General features: G+C 35.8%; 1 protein-coding gene across 4 annotated transcripts in view; it reads left to right on the forward strand.

The window, feature by feature from the left end:
* Positions 1-27,187, forward strand: part of ADGRV1 (adhesion G protein-coupled receptor V1) — a 542,962-nt gene that overhangs the window by 356,014 nt on the left and 159,761 nt on the right. For all 4 annotated transcript variants that reach the window (XM_086413040.1, XM_086413044.1, XM_086413042.1 and 1 more), the window contains one exon: positions 8,189-8,367. In XM_086413040.1, the coding sequence (XP_086269166.1) occupies positions 8,189-8,367 (179 nt within the window). The remainder of the gene's footprint in view (positions 1-8,188; positions 8,368-27,187) is intronic.

The following is a 27,187-nucleotide window of genomic DNA, read 5'->3' on the forward strand; positions in this document are numbered from 1 at the left end:
TGCTGATTTGCTTGATAAAGAGGCTAATGTGAGAACTGGATCCACTTAAGCACTATTAATGTCACTAGTTCAATAGGTCAACTAAAATATGCTTCCTTTGAAAATGATTTCTACATGGTCGTAACGTTCAGTCTTTCATGAGAAATAGTCTCCTATGTGTTTCTGAGTATGCTTGTGAACTTTTTTATGTAAACAGATGCGTTCAGGCCCTTGCATATTCTTTTTTCTTGTTTAATAAGGAGAATGTAGGATTTCTACCATCTGGCAATTTTGGAGGAAAGTGAGGAGATACTATTAAGAGAGAACACTGTACAGACTCAAGGCAGGGACCTTTTCCAAGGTATGATACTATAGTTAGTTCTGAAGGAGAATGGAGAAGGAAATGGCAACCCACTCCAGTTTTCTTGCCTCGAAAATCCCATGGATGGAGGAGCCTGCCATGGGGTCACAAAGAGTCGGACATGACTGAGTGACTTCACTTCACTTTTGAAGGAGAAGAAAACAGAACTGTTTGGTTAATAGAACTAGTTGGAACAATTAGAGACCTGCATCTGGGTTTGAATTCTGGCTCCGTCATTACCTTTGTAACCTTAATCAAGTTATTGACTCTCGCCAAGTTTTGTTTCCAAATCTGCCTTATGGGGACAGTAATTCCTACCTCATAGAATTATTGTTTTATAACTCTTTGAGAAGTCCTAATTATGGAAGGTTTATGGTGTTCTCCAACCTCCCACCAAACAATTAAAAAGCAAAGCTAAACTGTACAGCATAAAACAAATACTTGCTGAAATTAAAGTCGCATTTGCAAGATTCTCTGATCCTCTTTAGCCGTTTATCTGATTTGAACTTTTTATGTGCATCCCGAGGTCCTTAGAGGTTTGCTGAAGGCCTCTGTCCATGTCCCTGACCTATTCAGTTTTTGATGAATGACCTGGATGAAGACACAGGAAGCTGTTTTATTAGGTATACAGATGATACAGAGCTCAAAAGCTAGCTAAAATATAAGCTGCCTGTGCTAAGAGTACAGGTAGAACAAATATGGTGAAACTGTACTGTGACAGCTTGAAAATGAGAGTGAAAGATGTAATCTGATGGGGGTTAATGTAAACACCTTGAAATTTTAATTTAACCCAAACTCAGTAGCAATCAAATGTGTGATCAGATTGCTTAAACCATAGCAACTAGGGTTAACTACAGAAACACAGGCCTGGGTTACATAAATAACAGTATGGAGACAGCCGAGGGAGCCATGTTTACACTGTAATCTACAACAGCTTGGCACCCTGTAGCTACTTCCAGCAAGAACATTAACCAGCCAATGAGAAGCTGAAAGACAGTCCTATAATAAACTTGGAGGCAGCTGGAGATAACTAACCTGGAAAAAACTTACGGAGATGGGCTGGCTGTCGACAAATTACTGGGAGGGCTGCTATAGCACAGAAAAGAATGGACTATATAACTTCCTTTGGAAGAGCCAGAAGAAATGGGTCAAAAATTAGGGAAGCAAATTTTGATTCACGTCAAGAACTTTTATAGCCAATAAAAATTTCAAAGTTGAAAAAGCTGGGTCTGAAAGTAGAGAGCATTTGCTCGATGAAATATATTCAAACGGGGAAATGACCGACTTTCAGATAATGTTTTAGGTGGATCTCCTGCTTTAGGGGAGTGTTAATAGGATCACATATAAATTCTCACCCAGTTTAATAGAGATTAGTATATTCTATATGTCTTCGAGTTTTGAGTAAATATGATTGTGGCTGATGCATATTTAACAAGCTAATTACATTTCTGTATGCCTGATGGCTTAGGAAAACTATTTAAAGTACCAGCGAAGTTTAATGTGTTTTAGGTGGTATACCGCACATTTTTCATGGTCTGTGGTATGACCACAAGGGAAAAATTCAGTAACTTCTCATTCTAGGTAGGTTACCTCTAATGAGTTACTTTGTGGTCAAAGGTTGTCGCTTTACTAACCTGTATTTTCCCGTTTATAAAATACTGTCTGCTAAAAATCTTATTAAAGCTAAATTTTTTTTTAAAAAATTACATAAAAGATTAGACTACTGTTAATCCAGTCTTATTAGTTGAATAAAGTTGAAATAGCTGAAAGAATGTTAACATTTTAATAATTCTACTTCATATAGCAATATAGAGAATTTGATATATGTATGTGTGTGTATAGCTTATAATGATAAAAGGTTAATGACTAACTTAATCATTGGGCTCAGCATGTAAGGACTATTTATTTTCATCTGCATTATATCTGCAATCAGAATAAATGGATTTAAATGAATTTATCTTGGAGAGTTGCTTTACTTTTATATCATACTTTAAGTACATTATAGTAACATCGAATTCTGTTTTAGAGTAAAGAACAGTTTTGTAGTTGAACATGTTACGTAACTTCTCCGAGCCTAGATTTTCTTAGCGAATGACTAGATTTGTAGATTTATAGTAACGGTACCTGTCTTTGAGGACTGTGGAAAAACAGAATGAATGAATACCTGGAGAGAGCTTGGAGCAGTAGTTCCTGGGATGGACTGCTCACTCCGTATGTGTTGATTTACCATATTAATGGCTAGGAAAATACATGGGCACATGTTGAATACTCTTTTTCCAATATAATTCACATCTTTGTTTTGCAAAAGAGAATTAGCTTGATACAGGGGAAAGAGAAGGCTGACAGAATGAGGCAGACACTAGCTGCAAAGCTGAACAAACTGATAACCTCTAACCTCTTTACTGAAGGGCACACGTGGTGTGTAGCCGGCTCCAGAGCTGGTGACCTTGACTGTTTCTTTAGTTTTCCCCTTTCCTGACTTTTTCTTTAAGCTCCCCTCTTCTCTGGAAGGGAAATCATATTGTGCATGATGGGAATAGAGTAACAAATTATTTTGCTTATTTTTTTAGAGGTATACAACTCACAAATTCCCTCTTTGCCTGTGGAAATTGAGTTATCCTTCTGTTTGCTGTTTATGTAAGATCACTCTGAAATTATTGAAACACTTTCCCACGTCCTTCGACCAGCCGAGTTTTGTCTATTTCTCCTTCTTTCATATGCCTTCCACCCTCTGCTCTACCCTCACCCTACTCCTGAAGGTAAACACTGTTAATTGTTTCTTGTGTATGCCTCCAGATATATTCCACAAATACATAAATATTTGTAAACATATAAAGAAGCACATATGTGTGTTTGTGTGTATAGTCTATATATGTTTGTATACTATATATATATATGTATATATATATATATATATTCTTTTCTATACTATAATATGGTTATTCCATAATTTATTTTTCTGATCTCCTAGTGATGAAGTTCTGGTTATTTTCAGTTACTTTATAAACAAGGTTTCCTTGAACATCCTTGGACTCTGAATATTTATTTACTTATAGAATATCCATGGAATAAATTCCTAGAACTAATGTCTTTGCTCTTAACATCTACGTGAAACATGTTACCAGATGGGTGGCCAGACCATGAGTTAATCTATGCAGGAAATAAATCACAAGTAAATTATTTGAGATATAAATATATAATATAGGTAAGTAGAAACTTAATTTTGCCTGTGTATTCATTTGGCCCAGTGTTAGGATCATTTCCTATCACCAAGTTAAATTGTATAAAAAAATGCTTCAGTTAATATCCACGCCTGGATTGTCCTTACAATCTCTTCATTTATGCCGAGGGACACAGCTTAATCAAAAATATAATGTGTTATTTTGAAACTAAAGCTTACTTGAAGAACATATTTTTAAATAGTAGAATAAAGTTAGAAATCATTTCACAGTTGTGCTTCAGCATTCACCTCTTGTACTTTAATTTCTCTGTAAAATCAGGTTATGAAGAACCAAATGTACATAGATTTATTCCTTGGTAGAAAGACTACTTAGTGCCAGAACATAACAACAGGAAGGGAAAAGCTAATATTAGCTGTGTTTTTCCTTCATCATTGATTTAATTTGAGGGAACATCAAAGGTATTAAGGGCAACAGGCTGGTAATTATCAAGATAAAATGACATACCCAGGAAATACTGAATTCTCCAATCTTCACAAAGCCTTGTAAAAATTGTTAAAAGGAAGCATAACTGGAACAAGGACACGTGATAACATTTCTCAGATTCTCCTCTGAAAAGAATGACTAAGAACCTATGGTAATAACAAAATTAATAGCATCTATGATCTGTGACAAAACTTGAGGTTATATATCAGTGCAAGGTTTCTGGTGACACAATTAATCAAATATTAAACAACAGGCTGACCCTTCTCATTAGGAGTTCAAGTCAGTCCTACAGTTCTTTCTGGGAAGGTAGCATATAAATGAGTAAACTCAATAACTCAACCAAATTATGACGTTTTTACTGAATTCAGTGATAATTGTTAAATATTGAAGTTGTGTACATCTTCATTTGTTTTATGCTTCTCAATAAAAATTGTATGCAAAGCATTTTACTAGGTACTACAAGGTATACACCAATTAATCTTCCATGGCTCATGGGTATGTTTCAGCCATTTCTATTCTGAATGTCCTTTGTAAATTCTCATTTAGTTTTGGCAAATGAGAGAGTGGGTTATCTCCAAGCTTGAACAAGGAGTATGCATCTCCACTAACACATACAGCTGGGCGGGGAGGAATGAAGACAAAATGTAAGCCTTGTGTAAATAACAAATCATCAGTATTTGTATGACTTTCTATGGAAATACATCTTAACCTTAGTCTTCACAAGATGCTTTGCTCTATAGCTAATGCAAATATGAAAAAGTTATGCTTTTCTCTAACCACCTCAGCTTCCTTATCTCTAAATAAGATGTCCTGAAGTGGTCCGTAAGATGGTTCTAACAAAATATTTAAAACTAGAGCTAGAAATGTAATTGGAGACCTAGATACTGACATTGCAATTCACAGTTAGTCTTTAGCAGGAAATAGGTATGTGTGGTAAGCTGTTCTCAGTCAGTATGAAGCATGTTGGTGAGAATAACACCTTTAACTTATATTGAATTTTCATAACTTTTTTGTTCTAACATTGGTTAAACATAGATACTGGGGCACATATGCTGTATATCTGTCAACATAAAAATATCATGCAAAGATAATGGTCTCTTGATACTCTTTCAAATACAAAGGAGGAGCCATGATTACAAGGAAAGGAATATATCTCAAACATTCCCTTCCCACCTTATTGTGGAGAATGGAAGTAACTGGAACTTTCAACACAAATGCTCCAGAAGAGCGACATGTATCTCAAATTTTTAGAACAATGAAGGAACCTAAATTTAAGCAAACATTCAAATCATAAAGGGCGAGTAAGCATATAGGCTAGCTCATTGAACCCATGCTCTGTATCATTGGACCTCAGGGAGCTGTGAGCAGGAACGGAAGGCATTGTCCATTCTTCTCTACACTTTATCTCTTCACTGTGCTTTTTGCTACTCTCACCACTAAAGTTCATATGTTTTCTTTATTTTTTTTTAAGTCAGCCAGCCTAGACTCTCACAAAATTTCAGGGCTTTCAATGCCAGATAAGTGGTCCAGCCTGGGTCAGGCTTCTCCAGATCCACAGCTTTGGCAGAAGGGCAGGGTCGTGAGCATACATTGCGTGTGTTGGCGGCCGGTGGGAGGATGTGAGGAGAGAGACAGGGTTCAGAGAGAGAGGGCTGATGACCTGGGCACACTTTCCAGAACGTACCTCCCATACATACTATACTAAAATATTTAAAATTCAAGGAAAACTTAGAGTGAGTTAGTCAAAACAACTCTTAGATTTAGACCATGTACTATGTCCCAGAATAATTAAATGTTGTTTCATAACATAACGTTTCCACTCTTTAACCACAATAAATAAAAAGTCATACAATGGTAAATACTGTCCTTTGAGTAGACTTTAATGATTGGATTCTTTAAAGAAAGAAAGAGACTTTTTTTTTTTAATTGACAAAAGCTCATGACATTCGGAGCTGGATTTGCTTAACTGAGTATTCAAGAATTCAACAACACTGTTCCTTGAGCTCTTTGGAGCAGAAGCATTGCGTGTATAAATCTGACAACGCAATTACATTTGTCTCAGTCTTATCTGAGGTAAAGGTCAGACAGCTGCTGAAAGGTTCAATGATTCTAACTGATGGACTAATGTTCATCTGTGTAAAAGTGGACATTTTGGAAATGCCCTGATCTTTATCATGATGAATCAACTTAAAAGTCATTTACCAGTCTGTACTCTCCTGATTCTTCTGCCAACTGTACCACCGAATAACCCTGTTATAAGAATATATACAATTCTATTTAAAATAAATGGCCCATACTTTTATTTTGGGGATGGGTTAGTCATCCTTACTTGGCATGAATTTTCTTGCTTTAAACAGACAGTATCGACCACTCTAGCATCAGACACTTGGTCCAGTCCCGCCTGTTTGGGTCATGTCCCTTCACTAAGGACTTCCTTCATAGCTCAGTTGGTAAAGAAATCTGCCTGTAATGCAGGAGACCCGTGTTTGATTCCTGGGTCGGGAAGATCCTCTGGAGAAGGAAATGGCAACCCATGCCAGTTCTTGGCTGGAGAATCCCATGGACAGATGAGCCTAGCAGGCTACACACGACTTAGGGAGTAAACCAGCACCACCTAACTAATAATAGAAAGGAGGTAAAAAGCCTCTTGGGCCATTAAAAAAAAAAAAACAAAAAACTCAGAACAAATTTACATAAGCAACAACTCAAAACAGGCTTCATACTTACAGATACAAACAGATGTACACAAAGATACGGAGTGCTGACAGGAAATAAAATTCAGACACAAAAATCTGCAAGTAACCAAACATTTTTATCCTTTCCTGCTTTAGGCCAATCAATACTAATCCCCCAAGGCTAATTTGGTCCAGATAGACTCTTACTTGGAAGCCTCAGTAAAACATCTGAAAACCTTCCCAGGAACATTAGGCATGATGTTTTTCACATAGCAGAGTTTCCATTGTATCACTGCGTACTTTGGGTCTTTAACTATTTATCTTTTGTCTTTCACACCGTCTGACATCTTAATGGGAGAGTTAAGTGAGGCGATCACATTTTCCAGCGATGACTATGTGCTTAGCACTTTGTATATAGTGTCTTATGTAATCTTTATAACTTTGTTGTATGCATAAAGAAACTGAGGCACTGGGATTGGTGTCACTTGCCCAAGCTATTCCTGTAACATATAAAAATCTATATATACGATTAATCTGTACTCACAAACTCTCTGCCATATGAAGTTGAGGAAGGGGATTTAGCTAGTGGATAAGTGTCATTGTGTGAAATATGTGTGATATGACTTTCAGGGTTGTTTCTGTAATAAATGATAATTAAACATAAGTACTCTCTTGGAAAAAGAACACTAGAAGGCAGAATATATAAGTTCAAGATTTGACTTCCATACGGGGCTAGGTGTGATTTGGGACCAAGAGTAACATTTGTAGGCCTCAGCTTCCTTCTGTCTGGAAAGGAAGATTCAAGAAGGTAAATACCTCTGTCATCTCTGCTACTGTTATAGTCCCAGTGCCTAGATGGGCCTTTGAAATTTAGTATGCTCTCAGGAATGTTTATCAAGTGAATGAATGAAAAAGAGTATAAATTGAGAAAGAAAAATGGCCATAAAACCTAGCCCATCGCAGAACATTTTTCTCTGTGCAAACATTCTTTGTTTTCTTGTCTGTCTCCCACTGGGGACTGAGACCTGGGGCTGTGATCGCATTTCCCCGTTCCCTGGAACCGTGTCTGATTCTACCACCTGATCAGCTCTCAATAAGTAAAAAATTGTTTAAAAGTCTGGAACAAAGGACCGTTTACTTCATCATCCTCACGAGGCTGTTCACATGGAAAGGAGGTTTGAATATCAGCGTGGGTTTCTTCAAGCACACATTTACAGAACAATGACAGTTGATTATGACTGAGAGTAAATCAAAACAAATGAAGCAAAATATAAAGTAACATAAATACACTAAGCATTTCCTAACGTTTTCAGACTTTGGGGATACCCTGAATTTCTTGTATGGAAAAAAATGAATGTGTGAACTAATTAAAAAATCAAGTCAGAACTTTAATCGTTGAGTAGATCCCGGCCCTTTGTTGGTCAGTAACTCTTCATGTCTAAGCCATGTGAGTGTGTGTCCTGAGCCATCAGACCTGCTCATCTTATGTTCTCTTTTCTTTCCCCTAGTCTGTGAATTTCTGGTACGTGCTGGTGATGAATGATGAACACACAGAAAGGCGCTATCTGCTCTTCCTCCTTCTGAGCTGGGGACTCCCAGCTTTAGTGGTGGTGGTCCTCATAGTTATTTTGAGAGCAGCCTATCATCAGAGCATGCCACAGATCTATGGACTCATCCACGGTGACCTGTAAGTACATCCAGGGAGCGCACACTGCCCCCTCAGCCTCCTCTACTGATAGATGCTGGGAGCCGCTGACTGGGGGTTCCGACTGAAGAAGCACCATGAGGAAAGACCTTTGTCTTCCTGCCACACCATCTACATCTCTCCTTCCTCTAATTCTCTCTTTAAATAAAGAACTGTAGCCTCTTGCTGTTTTCTCAGGTGGGTTGTATATCAAACAGTTCATAGCCATTTATATCGATACCTCACCATAGTCTAGTTTGTTAGATTGTGACAAACCAGAAATACCCAGTGCAGTCAGGGTACTATGAACATTTTGATCAATAATTTAATCAGTCGATAATTTGGAGAGTGGCACATCGTCTAAGGAGTCTGATGCTTTTGGGAGGGGGAGCAGAGTTTGGCAGGTACCATCATCCATAAGGTACCTAAATACAAAAAGACTATGTCTTGGAGTGAATGGAGAGTGGCTGCAAGAGTACATGGGAAGGAGCCATGGTCAGCTAGGTCCTTCTGATAGATTCTTATTAAAGTTCACTGTAGCCTTGAAATCTAACAGATCTTTATACATGCATGTGTATGCATGTCTTAATCCTGAATCTGGTGTCTCACAACTTTGAGGACCACTCAACCCCTTCAAAAAAACCTTTGTGATAATAAAGGTTAATCAACTCCCTTGGTGTAATGAAGATTTAGAGGACAAAGTAACGTTTGTGAATGAGAAAGAATTAGCCTGGTTGCAATCTTCTGAGGACAGTAGTACCTCTCTATCTCACAGGTTATCATGAAGAAAATAATTAGGTAATAGATGTGAAAAATCTTTTAAAATGAAAGTACTATATAAGCAGAAGTTATTTCAATGTTATTTTTGCCTACAATCAGTTATAATCATTCATTATATACTTAATCAATGCTTGTTATCCACGTGTGCAGATACACTTCACACATGGGTAGTCACACACTGATATCCTGCATGCCATTTGACCAAAGGATATTAACTATGTAATACACACATACTTATTGAGATACCGTATATAGTAATTTTGTCATTCTATTTAAATTCAGTAAGATTCCTTCATGCTCATTAATTTGTAGTATTACAACAATTTATTAAAATATAGTAGTCGCTAAGAGTCGGACACGACTGAGCGACTTGACTTTCACTTTTCACTTTCATGCACTGGAGAAGGAAATGGCAACCCGCTCCAGTGTTCTTGCCTGGAGAGTCCCAGGGACAGGGGAGCCTGGTGAGCTGCCGTCTATGGTGTCGCACAGAGTCGGACACGACTGAAGCGACTTAGCAGCAGCAGCAGCAGCAGCAGCAGTATATTCCGTCCATATACAATTCTTAAAGCCTAATCTTCCAGAAAGGAGTAGTTGTGTCTTTTTCCAATTATATTATGACATTTAAAAATTTTTTATTGGAGGGACTTCCCTGGTGGTCCAGTGGCTAAGACTTCATGCTCCCAGTGCAGAGGGTCTGGGTTCAATCCCTGGTCAGGAAAGTAGAGCCCACCTCTCCCAACTAAGAGTTTACATGCTGCAGCTACAGATCCCGTAGGCCACAACTAAGACCCAGCACAGCCAGAGATATAAATAAATGGCTTTAAAATATAAAATTAAATATAGTGGAATATAGTTGATTTGCTATGTTGTATTAGTTTCAGGTGTACAGCCAAGTGAATCAGTTAGGCATATATATATATATATATATCCCCTCTTTTTTTTTATTCTTTTCCTGGATGGAGCATTACAGAGTATTGAGTAGAGTTTCCTGTTCTGTACAGCAGGTTCTTATAGTTATCTGTTTTGTATACAGCACTGTGTATATGTCAGTCCCAGTCTCCCAGTTTATCCCTCCCCTCTCCCACCCCCTTGTGACCGTAAATTTGTTTTCTACATCTGTGATTCTCCTTCTGTTTTAAATAAGTTCCTTATGACCTTTACTACTCCTGACATTAATTTAAATCTTGGACTGCCAGGATTAATTTCAGAAAGTTCTGCATCTTTCTTTGTCAGATACAACGTAACCATGAGACAAGTCCTGGGGGCCCTCAGCCATCTCTTTCATGAGCTCCCTGGTGAAACAGGGTTATTTGGTGGCAGTTTTAGCATCACATGTGGATACACCCAGCCTGGATAAATGGGACCCAATGCAAGTGATGTTAGTAAAAATAAACTATACAAGAAGGTCCAAATCACCTGAGTTTTAAAATATTTGCCTCTGAGGCTTTTGCAGAAAGTTCTTTTTAACCAACTCAGCTATAATAAATGAAATGTAACATATATTAACCTTTTACCCAATCTTAATATTATAGGATTATTGAAACTTTGTTTGGTTAGTATAGGTTATTTAGCTTCTTCATTCACATATAATATTCATGTGAATTTTTTCCAGATTTTTAAAAAGTGTGTATTTTTAATATTACTTTAATCTCAATGTAGAAAGAATAATTACTATGTTATTTTTTTAGTATTTATGAAAAATATTTTATGCTTATATAATCATTTAAAAACATGCCTTTCCTCTGGGGATGATAGGATTTGTGGTTGTAAAATAGTAGGACATCTGTTGTGCAATAGTTGTTTGTAATAATAAAACTTCTTCAGTTAAGAATTTTTCCTAAGTAGATCTCTAATGCGTTAATATATTCAAGTTGTTACAATGCTTTTGTCAAATCTTGGAACCAAGATTATGATAATTAGATAAAACCAGGAAGTGATCTCTCTTTTCCTGTTAGCTGAAAAAGTTTACAAGTTTGGTGTTATTTCTTCTTTATTATTTTTGAAGAAGTCACACATGAACCCAGCTAGGCCTCATGTTTTCTTTGCAGGAAGACTTTTAATTACAGATTCATTTTCCTTTAAACATATACAACTATTAATATTTTCTGTATGCAGTTCTTTCTGTGTCAATTTGATATATTGTCTTTTTTTCTAGGAATGTTTCTATTTCATCTACCTATTCAAATTTTTTAGTGTTTGTAGGAATGAATATTTTTTTCATTCTTGATATTAATAATTAATATCTTCTCTCACTTTTTATCTCTTGATCAGTCTCCTGTGAATATTGTTGTTTTTTCCCAAGTTCAACTTTTGACTTTTTCATATTCTCAATTGTGCATTTGTTTGCAATTTCATTGCTCATTTCCTTATTTTATTTTTATTTTTAGGTTTCATCTAATTTTTCTTTTTTTATTCTATTTATCTTTTTTGCTTTGTTTACTATGTGCTAGGTACTGTGTATTTATTTTATTTATTTAAAATAAATTTCCTCAGCTTTATGGAGATATAGTTCACATATATAATTTTATAAGTTTAAGGTATCCAATGTGATGATTTGATACTCACATCTGTTGTGAATTAATTATCACAATAAGATTGGTTAACACTTCCATCACCTCACATAATTGTGTGTGTGTGTGTGTGTGTGTGTGTGTGTGTATGGTAAGAACATTCAAGATTTCTTCTCTTAACAACTTGCAAGTACATAATATATTATTGTTAAATATAGCCACCATGCTATACATTGGATCCCCAGAACTTATTTATAACTAGCAGTTTGTGCCTTTTGACCAACATCTCTCCACTTTTCCCATCCTTGGGTCATAGCAGCCACCATCCTAATCTCTGTTTCTATGAGTTCAACTTTTTAAACATTCCTCATATAAATAAGGTTATATAATATCTATCTTCCTGTGTCTAAATTATTTCACTTAGCATAATGCCCTCAAGATCTATCCGTGTTGTTGCACATGGCAGGATTTCCTTTCTTGTGACTGAATAATATTGTAGTGTATTGTATATATTGCAATATATGTCTCACATATTTATCCATTCACTCATAGACAGATTCTTAGGTTGTTTCTATATCTTTGCTACTGTGAATAACACTGCTATGAACATGGGGGTGCAGATATCTCTTCACAATCCTGATTTCATTCCCTCTGTGTGTATACCCAGAGGTGGGATTGGATCTTATAATGGTTCTATTTTTAACTTTTTGAGGAACCTCCATATCGTTTTCTATAGTGATTCTAACAATTTGCATTCCCACCAACAGTTTGTGATCTTTATTATTTCCTTCCTTCTGCTAACTTTGGGTTTCTAGTTCCTTGAGGTTTAAAGTTAGATTGTTTATTTGAGATCTTTCTTTTTTCTTCATGTAAGCTTTTATCACTATAAACTTTATCTTAGAATTGCTTTTGCAGCACCCCTTAAGTTTGGTATATTTTTTCCATTTTTAAGATTTTTTTTTTAATTTCCCTTTTGATTTCTTCTTTCATTCATTGGTTGCTTAGGAGTATATTGTTTAATTTCCACATATCTGTGAATTTTCCAATTTTATTCCTATAGTTGATTTCTAGTTTCATACTATTGTGGTTAGCAAACATACTTGATATGGTTTGAGTATTTTTAAGTCTGTTGACTGATTTTGTGGCCTAACATATGGTCTATCCTGGAGAATGTTCTGTGTGCACTTGAGAAAAGTAGATATTCTACTGCTGTTGGATGGCATGTTCTGTATGCCTTTTAGGTCCGTTTGGTCTAAAGAATAGCTCAAGTCCAACATTCCCTTATTGATTATTTGGCTGGGTGATATATCCATTGTTGAAAGTGGGATGTTGAAGGCCCCTACTATTACTGTATTTTTGTCCACTTCTCCTTTTAGATTGGTTAGTATTTGCTTAGTATATTTGGGTTCTCTGATGTTGGGTACAGATATTTGTGATTATTATATCCTCTTGATTAATTTACCCTTTATCCTTGTATTATGACTGTCTTTATCTCTTGCTATACCTTTTGAGTTAGTCTAGTTGTATGATATAAATATAACTACTCCTATTCACTTTCAGTTTCATTCATTCACTTAAGCCCTTGTGTGTCCATAAAGGGGAAGTGAATCTCTTGTAGGCATCATATATTTGGGTCTTTTAAAAAAAAAATCTATCCGTCATTTTGTGCCTTTATATTGGAGAATTTAATCTATTTACATTTAGAGTAATTATTGATAAGGACTTACTGATTCATCTTACTGTTTTCTGACTATTTTATTGTTCATTTGTTCTTTTCCACTTTTCTTGCTAATCTTCCATTTTGAACTGGTGATTTTCCATAGTGATATGTTTTAATTTCCTTCTCTTTATCCTTTATGAGTCTACTGTAGATTTTTGCCTCATGGTTACCATGAAGCTTACAATAAAATATCTTACTTATATAATGTTAAATTTTATACTAATAACAACTTCATTTATATATAAAAACTGCTTTTACTTCTCCCTTTTACTTTTTGGGGTCACACTTTACATCTCTTTACATTATATATTTATTAACAAATGAATGCAGTATAGTTATTTTTAATATTTCTGTCCTTTAACCTTTTAATAGAGTTACATGGTCAACACATTGCCTAAGTACTGTATCAGAATATTCTGAATTTGACTGTATGCTTACCTTTACCAGTATGTTGTATATTTTCATGTGAGTAATTAGTGTCCTTTCCTTTCAGCTTGAAGAACTCCTTTCAGCTTTTACTTGTAAAATGAGCCTAGTAATGATGAATTCCTTTGGTCTTTGGTCTTTTCTGACAGCTTTGCCAAGTAGGAGGGTGTTGTTGGTTGGAAGGTTTCTCTTTCAGCATTTTGAATATATTATTCCACTCTCTACTGGGATATCTCTAAGGTCTCTGCTGAGAAATCCACAGATGGCATTATGGAGATTCCCTTGTAGGTTACAAGCTTTTTTCTCTCTGGCTGTTTTTTAAGATTCTTTCTTTGTCTTTGATTTTTGATATTTTTATTATGTGTTTTTTTGGAGAAGGTCTCTATAAGTGTAGTTTGGGGACATCTATTATTTATCCCCAAATAATATTGTCCCCATGTATTATTTACTCAGAAGTCCAATAAACATCTTTACCAGATGACACGCAGCTATCTTATATTCAGCAAGGTTAAAATTAATCTCTTAAATATGTGCTTTGACCTACAGTCTGTATGAAAAGTCAACCATCTTCCCGGGTTCTCAAGCTGTGAACTTGAGAGTTTTTCTACTTTTTTCCCCCTTACATTTCACATCCTATTAATCACAAATTGTGTCCTCGCCCACCTCTTAAATGTTTTCCTAATCATTTTCATTTCTTATTGCATCACCATCTCTTCAGGTCACCTGTGTCATCTTTGTCTAGTCTGTTGGATTACCTTTTAACTTGTGTTCTTATCTCTAATTTCTTCCTTTTATAACCCATCCACTAAATTTTGGAATATGGAAATGAGTATATAACTCTGATGCTTAAAATTCAAGTTGTTTTTCATCACCTCAAGGTCACGGATGTTAGGTTATCCACAGTTGACTCTGAACTCTTGAACCAGCTTCCTTAGCACCCTTCCCAGCCATCCTTTCTGGTTGCCCTTTGTTACTAAGTCCCTTGATATTTCCCATGGTCTCTTATGCCTGCACCTTTACCTATATCTTATTAATCTCAAATGCTTTCCTTATGTCTGCCCCCCAAATACCTGTTTTTTCCCTCTAAACATCAGCTTAAATATCAGCTGTTTGAAGTATCTATTTTCAAATTAAAGCACTACCTCATATATACTCTTGGTAGAGTCAGAACTTTTCATAAATCCTGTGATTGTACCAATCATACTATATTATGAATATTTGATAAAGTTATCTATGCAAATTGAAATTCAGCCTGGAGGTCAGTGATTAATGCCAGAATATATGTTAAAAACAATAAATTTATGAAGAATGTAAGGTTTAATTTTTCCCTTGATGGAAGTAACTGAACCAGAAAAAAGAAAAGCCTTAACAACTAAGGTAAGTGTATACAAATGTGGATTTAGAGGAAACTTTCATGCTTTCTCTATGCAATAATGTATGTATAATAAAATTTTACACCATAAAATTATTAGCAAAATGTATCTAAAATACTTGCGTGTGTGTTAGTCTCTCAGTCATGTCCAATTCTTTGTGACCCCATAGACTGCAGGCCACTGGGCTCCTCTGTCCATGGAATTCTCCAGGCAAAAATACTGGAGTGGGTTGCCATGCCCTTCTCCAGGGGATCTTCCCAACCAAGAGACCGAACCCAAGTCTCCTACATTGCAGGCAGATTCTTTACCATCCGAGCCTCCTGGGAAACCCTGTTCTAAAATACCTAGAAGTCACCAAATGGTACTAATGTCTCAACATTTTAAATACTGTGTGAGATTTGTTGTGTCTTATAAGGAAAAAATTTTCTTATACAAATATGATAGATAAAATCTTCTAATTCACCAAGGCTAGTGGATTTACAAGTCTGCACTGGGTGCTGTACTTCATAGACAAAACTACATTTAATATTTTATAGGCTCTTTCAAATCTTTCTCCAAATCATGTTGTGCAATTTAGGTCTAGATTCAAAAATCCACTGCTGCTGCTGTGCAATCTAGACCTAAATTGCACAACATGATTTGGAGAAAGATTTTAAAGAGCCTATAAAATATTAAATTTAGTTTTGTCTATGAAGTAGAACACCCAGTATAGACTTGTTACTGCTTCTTTTGTCACTGAACCAGGTAATCCTATGAATCTATGAAAAATTATACTAAAAGTTAACAAAAGAAGACTTACATACTTTAAAGATTTTTTAAAAGACATTTTCATAACTTCTTGACAATTGTGCTAGAAACTCCTCTAGTTGTTTTTTAACCTTATAATTCAACAGTGCTTAACTAAAGTAAAGCTAAAGTAAATGAAATCTATCCTTGATTGATTTCCATTAGTTACCAGACATAAGTCTATTGAGAATACCCAGAGGTAGTCCCTATTGAGTGGTTTACATTTAGTGTCTTTGGAAGTAGCCACCTATTTTTCTTGGATTAGCTTCTCAGCTGCTTTAGGGAAAGGAAAAAATCTGAAGAAGAATCTCTAGCTTTATCATACCAAGTGCAGAGGAAAGAGAGTATAGCACTGAGTCAGGAGCCAGGATGGAAGCCAAAGGAATATGGGCCTGAGAAATTGTCCCTAAAGACATAATCTGCTATTAATCTGGGGCCACAGTTATGTGACTGTGGAAGGATAGAATGACTGAGAATGAGTGCCAGAGGGGAGGACAGTGAATTAACTTATCTCAATATTCCAGTATTCCTACCTCTGAGCTCTAAGACCCTGACAGATTAATAAATGTCAATAACAGTAAAAGTGGTTTAACAGTGATAGATTGTTTTGTACTTCCCAATCACTTGCATTTTTCTCTTTCTTGCTAAGTTGTATGAATTCAAACCTAAAGAAAAATCAGCAAATTACTTATTGAGTAGCTATTAATATTATGTGCTAAAGCATAACTGAATTCTCTTCTATTTAAGCTATGTATTTGTTTGTGATAAAAAAAAATGCCTGACAATTTAAAAATCGATTACTTTTCTTTTTTAAGTTTTTCAGTATTTTAGTTTCTTAGTATGTTTGGTATGATGTTTTATTTTCAATATTCTTAGCAAATCTTAATTATAACCTATTCTGATTATCCTGCTCCTGAACTGAATTACCTGTTTTATAAATAATGCAATCCTCTGAAAACAATCTAATTTTGCTAGCTATATTAGCAGAAACCTTGTTAACATGGAAGACAAATCTGTATACTCTAAATTAGAACTAAATAGAAGTAATGGTGCTGAATGGGGCGTATGATATTATGTGATATTATGTGAGAGTCTTTATTTTTATTGAAAACAATAGTTGTGAATGTGGGAAGCCTATTTACTTATCATCTTAGAGAAAATTAGAGAAAATCATCTGAGGATTAGAGAAAATTGGTGTAAGTCTATGGAAGAGAGGTGTTGTCAGGATCTCTGCATGGATTTTCTCAAGTGGGTGGTTTATTATTGCACATGGATGTGTGTATACACACAGAGAGAGAAATGCACGGATAGAAATAGCAGCGTTCTACTAGCATTTTTCATTTTTTCATAACTCCAAAATAAATATTGAGTATTTGCTTCCCCACAAGGTCTTAGAATCATGGAACCAAAGGGTTGGAAAATCTCCAGCTTGCCTTAATAAACTTCCAGTCATGTCCTCAAAAGCATATCATGATTCAAGCTCCTGTTCAAAGACTCATTAGCTTCTTGAACTTCTTATTCTAAACATACTCAGTTTATCTGACCTTTTATAGCTGCTGATTTTACAACTCATTCTACCACCCTTACCTCATTCTCTTTGCTCATGTTAGCTTTAGCTCCCCTAACACCAGCTTCAGCTTTTCTGACTATTGCTGCATCTCTGTGAGAAAAATTCCAACTGGTGCTTTGTCTTACATCCCTCATGGCTTAAGTCCCTGGATTCTCTTCTTCACAGAGAAAGGGGCATGTTGATGAAAAGGAAACTTGATAAAGCCTTGAATCCAGTGTGCATCCAATCCTTGAGTAATCTTCACAGCATCACTGACAAATGTTCATTCACCTTATATTTGAACTGTTCTGTGAGAAGGCGTGTATTTCCTCTCAGGGCTTTTCATACAGAGTAGAAATCTTTTAGATTATGGCTCAAAATCTAATTGCCAGACTCACACCAAAAAACCCCTAAACATTTCAATTCAATAATCCTCCTGTTTGTCCCTATTCTTTTGCTTCCAAGCTAAACATTTCTGATTTGTTCAAATATTTCCACATAAAGCATGCTTTTGTGTGTCTTTTCATTATCTTAGTAGCTCTCCTCTATACTTGTTCTATCTATCCATCTATATTAGTCTTCTTCTACATTTTATTTTTGAAAGAATTTTAAACACAGACAAGTTGAAAAAAACTATCAAGTTCACATATACCCTTCACCCAAGGACATATATGTACATACTTATATAACCATAGTACAATGTTCAAAACCAGGAAATTAACTATGAGAAAACACACTTAACTCCACTGCAAACATTCTTCAGATTTCACCAGTTTTCGTCATCTTTGGAGACAAGCGTGTGGCTTTATTAATGTGTGTCCATATACTAACATGATGTATGATATTTATTAGATGGAGCATACCTACTGTTCAAGGAAGACCTCCATCTTGGTCACTGTATTATTTCTTAATGTAGAGTTGGATTCTCTTTATTTTTCATTTAGTATTATTTTATCAGTTCAAGAGTGATGCTGATCTATTGTTTTTTTCCCCCTTTGGACCGCCTTTATTTGGTTTAGGTAATAGTGTCTGTGAATATGTGTCACACATGAAGTAATAATTGCATGCAATCTATCAGACAAGGCTGGCTAAATGTTGTTGACCTCATGAATTCCTGTGGGCGGCTTATCATTTTACTACCTCCAGTTATTCTGAAACTATTATTTCAATTATTTCTATCCTTTTGTTTTGCATCTTTGACATTAGGATTGCAAATAATACAGTCTCTAATATTTATGAAATTCAACTTCTATCAACCTAAGGTAGGATTAGGTTTGTTTTGCTTTCTTTTTTTTTTGGTCATAAATGAGAAAAAAAATGCTTCTAAAACTTGCAATTTTCTATGATACTCTCTCATTTAATTTAGACTGATATAACAGAATACCGTTGACTACTGGTGACTTGGAGAAGGAAATGGCAACCCACTCCAGTATTCTTGCCTGGAGAATCCCATGGACAGACGAGCCTGGTGGGCTAAGGTCCATGGGGTCGCAAAGAGTCGGACATGACTGAAGTGACTTAGCACACACTGGTGACTTAAGCAAGACATTTATTTCTCACAGTTCTGGAGGCTGCAGTTCCCCATCAGAGTGCCAACAGGGTCAGGTTCTCGGTGAGGGCCATCTCACTGGTCTTGCCCTCACATGGCCTTCCTTAGTGCATGTGGAGAGAAATTCTGTGTTTCCTCTTTATCTTTATAAGAGCATTAATCCCATCACAAAGCACCACTCTATGACCTAATCTAACAGTAATTATTTCCCAAAGGTGCCACTTCCAAATACATCACATTGGGAGATAGAGTTTCAACATACGAATTTGGGGGAAGGAGAGACACAAGCATTCAGTCTAAAGCTGGTCTTTTATAGTTTATCTAAATGTAAGTACAACCTGAAGTGAAAGATTAAGTATCTGTTTAGTTCCAGGAACTCCTTTTAGGGAAGATCACAAGTTGTGAAAAATAATAGAACATTAACTTCATCTATGTTGAAAGATGAAGAAATGTTTTCTTCTATATTCAGAAGCAATTAGATTTATTCTAGTATTATTCTCAGAGTTCAGTTCTGTTCAGTTCAGTTGCTCAGTCATGTCCGACTCTTTGCAACCCCATGGGCTGCAGCACGCCAGGCCTCCCTGTCCATCACCAACTCCCGGAGTTTACCCAGACTCATGTCCATTGAGTTGGTGATGCCATCTAACCATCTCATCCCCTGTCATCCCCTTCTCCTCTTGCCTTCAATCTTTCCCAACATCAGGGTCTTTTCCAATGAGTCATCTCTTCACATCAGGTGGCCAAAGTATGGGAGTTTCAGCTTCCACATCAGTCCTTCCAATGAACATTCAGGACTGATCTCCTTTAGGATGGACTGGTTGGATCTCCTTGCAGTCCAAGGGACTCTCAAGAGTCTTCTCCAACACCACAGTTCAAAAACATCAATTCTTCGGCGCTCAGCTTTCTTTATAGTCCAGCTCTCACATCCATACACGACCACAGGAAAAACTACAGCCTTGACTAGACGGACCTTTGTTGGCAAAGTAATGTCTCTGCTTTTTAATATGCTGTCTAGCTTGGTCATAACTTTTCTTCTAAGGAGTAAGCGTCTTTTTGTTTCATGGCTGCAGTCACCATCTGCAGTGATTTTGGAGCCCAGAAAAATAAAGTCAGCCACTGTTTCCACTGTTTCTCCATTCTCAGAGTAGTGTCAAATAAATATTTTTATTTATGATTATTTCAGTAGTATCAATAATATCTTTTTCCAAGTCTCAATACTCATTATAATAACAATATAATAATAGATAACTTCACCTATAACTTCATATGAAAGATATTGGTACATATTTTTCTACCTTTTTTCTGTGTATATTCTAATACTTGTATATGCACTTGGTCATACACACATACATGCACACTCGGAACAAAAACAGGAGTGTTCTATTTTGCAATCTCCTTTTTCAAGTACTTCTTTTTTTTTAAAGTCTTTTATTATTCTTACTGTTATTTTATTTATTTTTATCTTCTGGCCCTGCTGCCCGGCATGTGGGATCTTAGTTTCCCAACCAGGGATCAGACCTGTGCCCCCTGTATTGAAAGCACAGCCTTAACATCTGGACCACCAGGGAAGTCCCATGCAGTCTAATTTTTATTTATGGGACAATTTTGTATATTAGCATATATCAACCACATTTTGTACTACAATATTGTATGTATTTCACCCACCTTCTATTGGTAGACTTTTGAGCTATTTCCATTTTTTCTTTGTAACATTGTTGTAATTAACTTCCCTATATAGGTATCTTTGTATGCTTGTGTTATTGTTTGCCGTAGGATGAATTTTGAACAGTGGGATGACTCATTCAAAGAAGACATAAAATTTTGTACTTTAAAAGATAGTACTAAAGTGTTTTCCAAAAGTGACACACACAAAATATGACAGAGCCTGTTAACAGCACATTGTTGACAACTCTGGGCATTATAAAATATTTTTCAGTACTTGCCAACATGAGATACATATGTTTATATATACATGTAAGGATAGATATGTTTTATATGTTTATGCACATAGACGTTCTTATCTATCTATTCACCACTCAACAGGCTCTGGTGCTTTGGTTTAGTTGCTCAATTGTGTCTGACTTGTTGCAACTCATTGAGTTGCAGGCTCCTCTCTCCATGGGATTTTTCAGACAGGAATACTGGAATGGGTTACCATTTCCTTCTCCAGGGGACCTTCCCATTGAACCTGGGTCTCCTGCATTACACATGGATTAGTAACCAAGTGAGCCACTAGGGAAGCCCCTATGTTTTATTTATATATATATATATATATATATATATATATATACACACACACACACACACATGCACACATATACTTTAATAGCTTCATTTATTATGTATCAGATGTTATACTAAGTACATTTGTACATTTATATATCATTTGTATATTTATTTACCATTTTATTTATTTTATGACTTGTTTGTTCATCTCTCTCCATTAATTTTTCTGATTGTTCATGTTTTCCAATAATTTGAAGAGATGATTCTTTTTGTCTTGTTTTCTTTTTCAGTTTTTTGGAGGTGAGGTGCACTATATTAGGGCTATTAGCTTTTGTCTCCCTTGAATTTTTATTTCTCTATTAACACATCTATCTGTTTGTAAGGAAAATTTCCATTTTAATGTATGAGATAAGCTTTTGTGTGATATTAGACTGTTTCAGAGAATTATTTTAAGTGTTTTGTGTGCTAATTAAATTTTCCAAGTACAATAATAGTACAGTTAACATGTTGGGAACATTTAAAGTGATTTACTCAGGGTCACAATGGTGAAAACGTGTTGCCACAAGACTCTCAGTCTGTGTTCCTCCTAATTTATTAACTAGAGGCAGAATCAGGAAGAATAATGATTACTTTTTAATGCAGAGTGCTAGAAATTTAGGCATCGGAAATATCAAACTGAATAAAGCATTAGGAAAGAGGTAGTTGTAAAACTGCAGGAGATGGAGTTGTAATGAGAGATGCTTGTGAATTGCATTTCATCTTGCTTATTTCCTTTAAAAATTTTACATATAAAATGGAAGAGTTGATCAACTTTCATTTTCAGATGCTCTGTGTTACAGGGAATCTTGTAATGTATTAAAAACTCTCATTTGGAAGACTAAAAAAGCTCATACAACCACAAATGGTCAAGCCTGTATTAGTTCAGGAAACAAATCAATTATTTATAGAGGAAGTTTTGTTGACGTCTCTAAAAAGGAAATGCCCACAAATACAAACAATTTGTCCAACAGGATATTTGGTGACTAAAGGAAACTACTCCTGGCTCAAAAGAATATTTTGACAGTTGATTTTGGGATTGTATTTTCTAGCTTTTAGCTTTTCAAGAGCAAGGAATCTGCTTGCTGTTTTTGTCCTTAAAGTAACATTTTTTTACTGTAAAATTAATCATTGTTTTAGAAATTATGGAAAACTTAGAAAATGTAATTTTAAAAAGTCAGATCATTCCTGTCATTCAAATATTAGCACTTCTAGTTGTGTGTGTGTTTCTCTAATTTATAGATTTTTGTTTTTTTAATGTAAAATTGAGGTCACACAGTTTTATCTCCTTATTTCACTTAATATTACATCGTTAGCTTTTCCCATGCCATTGGTATAGAGTGTTAGTCACTCAGTCATATCCAACTCTTTGTGACCCCATGGACTGTAGCCCACCAGGCTCCCCTATCCATGGGATTCTCCAGGCATGAATACTGGAGTGGGTTGCCATTTCCTTCTCCAGCCATTCGTATACCTCCACACTTTAATGGCCTCACACAATATTTGTCTCAAGATAGACTTTATCATAGTGCATTTTCCATTCTCCAGCACTGGGCATTTAAGTTCTTTCCTTCCCTCATTTTTAATATTTAAAAGATCTGCAGTAAGTGTGCTGTGTCACATTTCTACATCACAACCTGTGGCGGATTCATTTCGATATTTGGCAAAACTAATACAATATTGTAAAGTTTAAAAATAAAATAAAATTTAAAATAAAATAAAAAGAAAAGAATTGAAATTACTGGATTTAAAAATATGAAAATTTTAGAAATATTGCCAAACAGTCATCCAGAAAGGTTGAAAATTTAATCTTAATGATATTTCTGGAGAATACCAGTCTCCCAACGACAGTGCTAGTCTTGATTATGATGAGCTTTATGGTTTTGATAGGTAAACGCAGTTCATTAAACTTTTCCAGAGAAACAGAACCAATAGGGTATAGACAGGTGATAGATAAAGAAAGAAAGAAATTTACTGCTAGGAATTGACTCATGACATTACAGAGGATAGCAGTTACCAACATCTGCTGGCAAAGTCAGCAAGTTGGAGACCTAGGAGAGTTCATCGTGTAATTCCACTTCAGAGGCCGGCAGGCTTGAAACCTCAGAAGAGGTGGTGTTTCAGTTGGTGTCTGAAGGCAGGAAAAAAGCCAGTGTCCCAGTTCAAAGACCGTCAGGTAGGAAGAATTCTCATAAGGGAAAACACTCTACTTTACTCTGTTTATCTACCAATTTAAATACTAATCTCATCCAGAAACACCCTCATAAACACAGGCAGAATAATATTTGACCAAATATCTGGGCAACCCATGGCCCAGTCAAGTTGATGAATAAAATTAGCCATCACATGCAGTGATTTATTATTGTTTCTGTTGCTGGTTCTTTAATGAAACCAGAGTTTGAATACATTTTTATATAGTTGACCATTCTTACTTCTCTTATAAATTGTTCATGTTCTTTGTTTTTCTGTTTTTTTTTTTTTTTCGTGGATTTGTGAGAGCTTTGTTCCTATTAAAGATATTATCCTCTATAGTATTTGATGAAATATTTGTCACAACGTCATGTGATTTACATTTTTAATTTGTAGTAAAACCTATTTTCTTGAAATATGCATCTTGTATGCTTAGAAAAGTTGTGTGTTCTTTCAACATGAATATTTATTTCTTCCTTAATTTCAGAAAATTTTTCTTCAGTTGCATCCTAATGCCTCTCTGTTTCTTTCCATTTAGGGAGGTTCTTTATTTCCTAAATACCACCTAACTTACTGGATCCTCGTATCTCCCATATATCCATTATATTCTCCCTAATTTCTTTTCCCTTTGTTTTTTGGTCTCAAATATTTTCCACTTTTTGATAATTTAGTTGCTTGCTATATTTTTTATTTCTTTTTCTCTTAAATAATTTATTATTTTTGCCAGATATTATTTTTCACACCAGAACTCTGGAAATAATTTATTATCATCTAACATTTTATATTACAGAAATTAGCCTGATACTGTTTTCCATTCAGGTAAACTTATTCTTCACCTTGGATGCTTATAGGTGTTTAACATTTTTATTTCTGTAATGTAAAAATTGGGGCTGAATAGATATATAGTTATAACTATTTTTCTCCTTTAAATGTGTTACTTGGATTCTTAACTCCACAGACATAGTGTGCTCTGCTTCTCTGAGTTGTCCAATCATATGTATTTTCTTTGCTATTTTCCCATTGTTTTAGAATCAGAGATACCACAGTATTATGAGTACGGATCACTGTACCTTGTCTTCTGTGGTCACAAGAACCACACTTTCTTCCTTGTTTTCAGTTCTCTGACTTTTTCCCGTGCATTCTGCCACAGCTTCTCGCGTTTGAAGGCCCTGTCAGTTGAGTCAGCTGAAGCCAGTGGAGTTTCAGCTTTGTCATTCTGCTCATCACGGCTTCCAAGGCAGATTTCAGTTGTTACATATTTTCCCCATTGCTTTTGTTTCTTTGACAGTTCCTTCAGACAGCATTCTTCTGGGCCTTATTTTACTTCTTTCCTTAGGCTTTGCCTTCCTTCTTAATTCTACTTAAGTTCTAAGCAAGTTAAAAAAAATTTTTTTCTGGCCTCTTAGTAATTTTCAAAATCAGTATCTTTTTAAAGAGGCTTCACTGTTTCTCCTTATGTATCCTGTATTGATGCTTCAAAAATTATTTACTCATCCTGGAATGAGATTTCCCTGGAGCCTTGGGTTGTCCAATACATGAAGCTGTGAAGGTTTGCTCTGCTTGCTTTGTTCTTAGTTAGAATTTTCTTTTTAAATATAGAGACTGATTTAAGGTCCATGTACATACTAACATCCCAATTAACAATAATGTGTAGCATATATCCACTGCAGGCCTATGGGATAGCATGGCATTTTCATCTACCTACATAGCCTAGTTGTCTGCCACTTAAGTGAATAGAATACATGAAAAATGTCAGCCCCCAATAGGCATTGTTATGAAGGTTTTTCCTGTCTCTATACCTATGAAATATATCTCTCCTAGGAATCATACTTCTCAGACTACCACACCCAATACAGTCCCCATTATTTCTATTGCTGCTGTAGATTTGATGAACTGCAGGCTTGGAAATAATGGCTGAAGGTCATTAGTATCAACTGGATTGGTGGACTGATGGCAGGAGGAAAAGAACTCTGGCTATCTTAAGAGGAAATTCTGTGAGATGCTTAGCTTGCTAGTGATAGAGACCCTGGCTCTTATTAGCTAAATTAATGCCACATAGCTCATGGCGTGGATAACTTGTTTCTTTAAGTTACAGAGAAATTAAGGTGCAAAGCCTGAAAAAATTATGGATAGTGCAGCTGGGATTAAGCCCAGTGGGTCTACTTATCCATGACTCCATAGCTGCTCTCTCCTATTGGAAACCCTGTTCTGCTTAAAAGAGAGTAACTGAGGATATTTTATATTGAATACCTGATAATTTCTCAGAAGGTAGAGGAAGCAGTAAGGCAAACGTGACATAATTCTGTTCAGTTCGAGAAACAGAAACAATAAGATCCAGCAGATACCAACCTTTGCCAGATGGAGCCCTTGATAAACAGAGAAGGAAAGCCTGAACATAATTAGATATGTGTGCACACTAAAATTTAGGAAGCTCAATTTTGAAACACTCAGACAAAAATTAGATAATATTTCATGACCAGACTCTGAATGGAAATACAGTATTAGAGGAATTAAAGTTTTAAAAATGGAATGGTTCCCATAATTTTAAAGGGGAAAAAGGGAAAGAGAGTCATCACAATCAATAGGGTGTGTGTGTTCTTTCTGGTGGACTCAGATGCAACATTGACAAGCATAGTGAAAGAAAGTAGGAAAGCATCATTAATAGAAAAAGAATGGCCAGTGTAAGAAAAAGGGAAGCTTAAACCTCGGATGACATGAGACTTGAGAAAAAAATGATAAAATGACGACTGGAGGGAGAGAGGGGCCATTTACAGTTATTGTTCTGGTTAAAGATACACTCAGCAGTGGGGAAAACATCTACTATAGGAAAGCATTTAATATTATAAAAAGAAAACATGGTTAAGGTGGTTTGGTTTTATCTTTCTCTGTCAAGTAGAATCTCTGCTGCTGCTGCTAAGTCACTTCAGTCGTGTCCGACTCTGTGTGACCCCATAGACGGCAGCCCACCAGGCTGCCCCGTCCCTGGGATTCTCCAGGCAAGAACACTGGAGTGGGTTGCCATTTCCTTCTCCAATGCATGAAAGTGAAAAGTGAAAGTGAAGTCACTCAGTCTTGTCCGACTCTAAGCAACCCCATGGACTACAGCCTACCAGGCTCCTCTGTCCATGGGATTTTCTAGGCAAGAGTACTGGAGTAGGGTGCCATTGCCTTCTCTGAGAAAGAATCTCTAGAGGGAGAAAAGAAGTCTACTGGTAAAAGACTTGAAACCCCAAAGAAGTGAACTGATTGTAAGAGCACCAAAGTGTTCTAAAAAAACTTCACATTTCTCTTCCTGCATTGATGATGGTATTCAAATACAAGAGAATTACTCAGCGGACACTGAGTGATACAGGACAGTTAGGTAACAGAAAACAAATGGAGAACATGCAGGTATTTCCCCCAGTTTCATAAATTGCACTCTCCATCTTCCTGGTCCTGAAAAAAGTTACCAAAATATCTTTTCTGTTTTTTTTTTTCATTTTAAATCACTCTTTTTATTATTTTACACAGATAAAATTTCTTAAGTCTAGGTAGACAAATCAACCTCAGATACTTATATTTTGCTTCCTATTTAAAAAGTCTATATAGCTAGTTGATTTTTATCTGATTACAGTCATCATACTTTTCAAGAAAAGGGTTTAAGCACCATATTGCCAGTAATCAGTAATTGTGTGT

This window comes from Bos grunniens, chromosome 7 (genome assembly GCF_055505025.1).
Source record: "Bos grunniens cultivar Pamir isolate PY7600 chromosome 7, Bosgru_T2T1.0, whole genome shotgun sequence".
Taxonomy (NCBI): domain Eukaryota; kingdom Metazoa; phylum Chordata; class Mammalia; order Artiodactyla; family Bovidae; genus Bos; species Bos grunniens.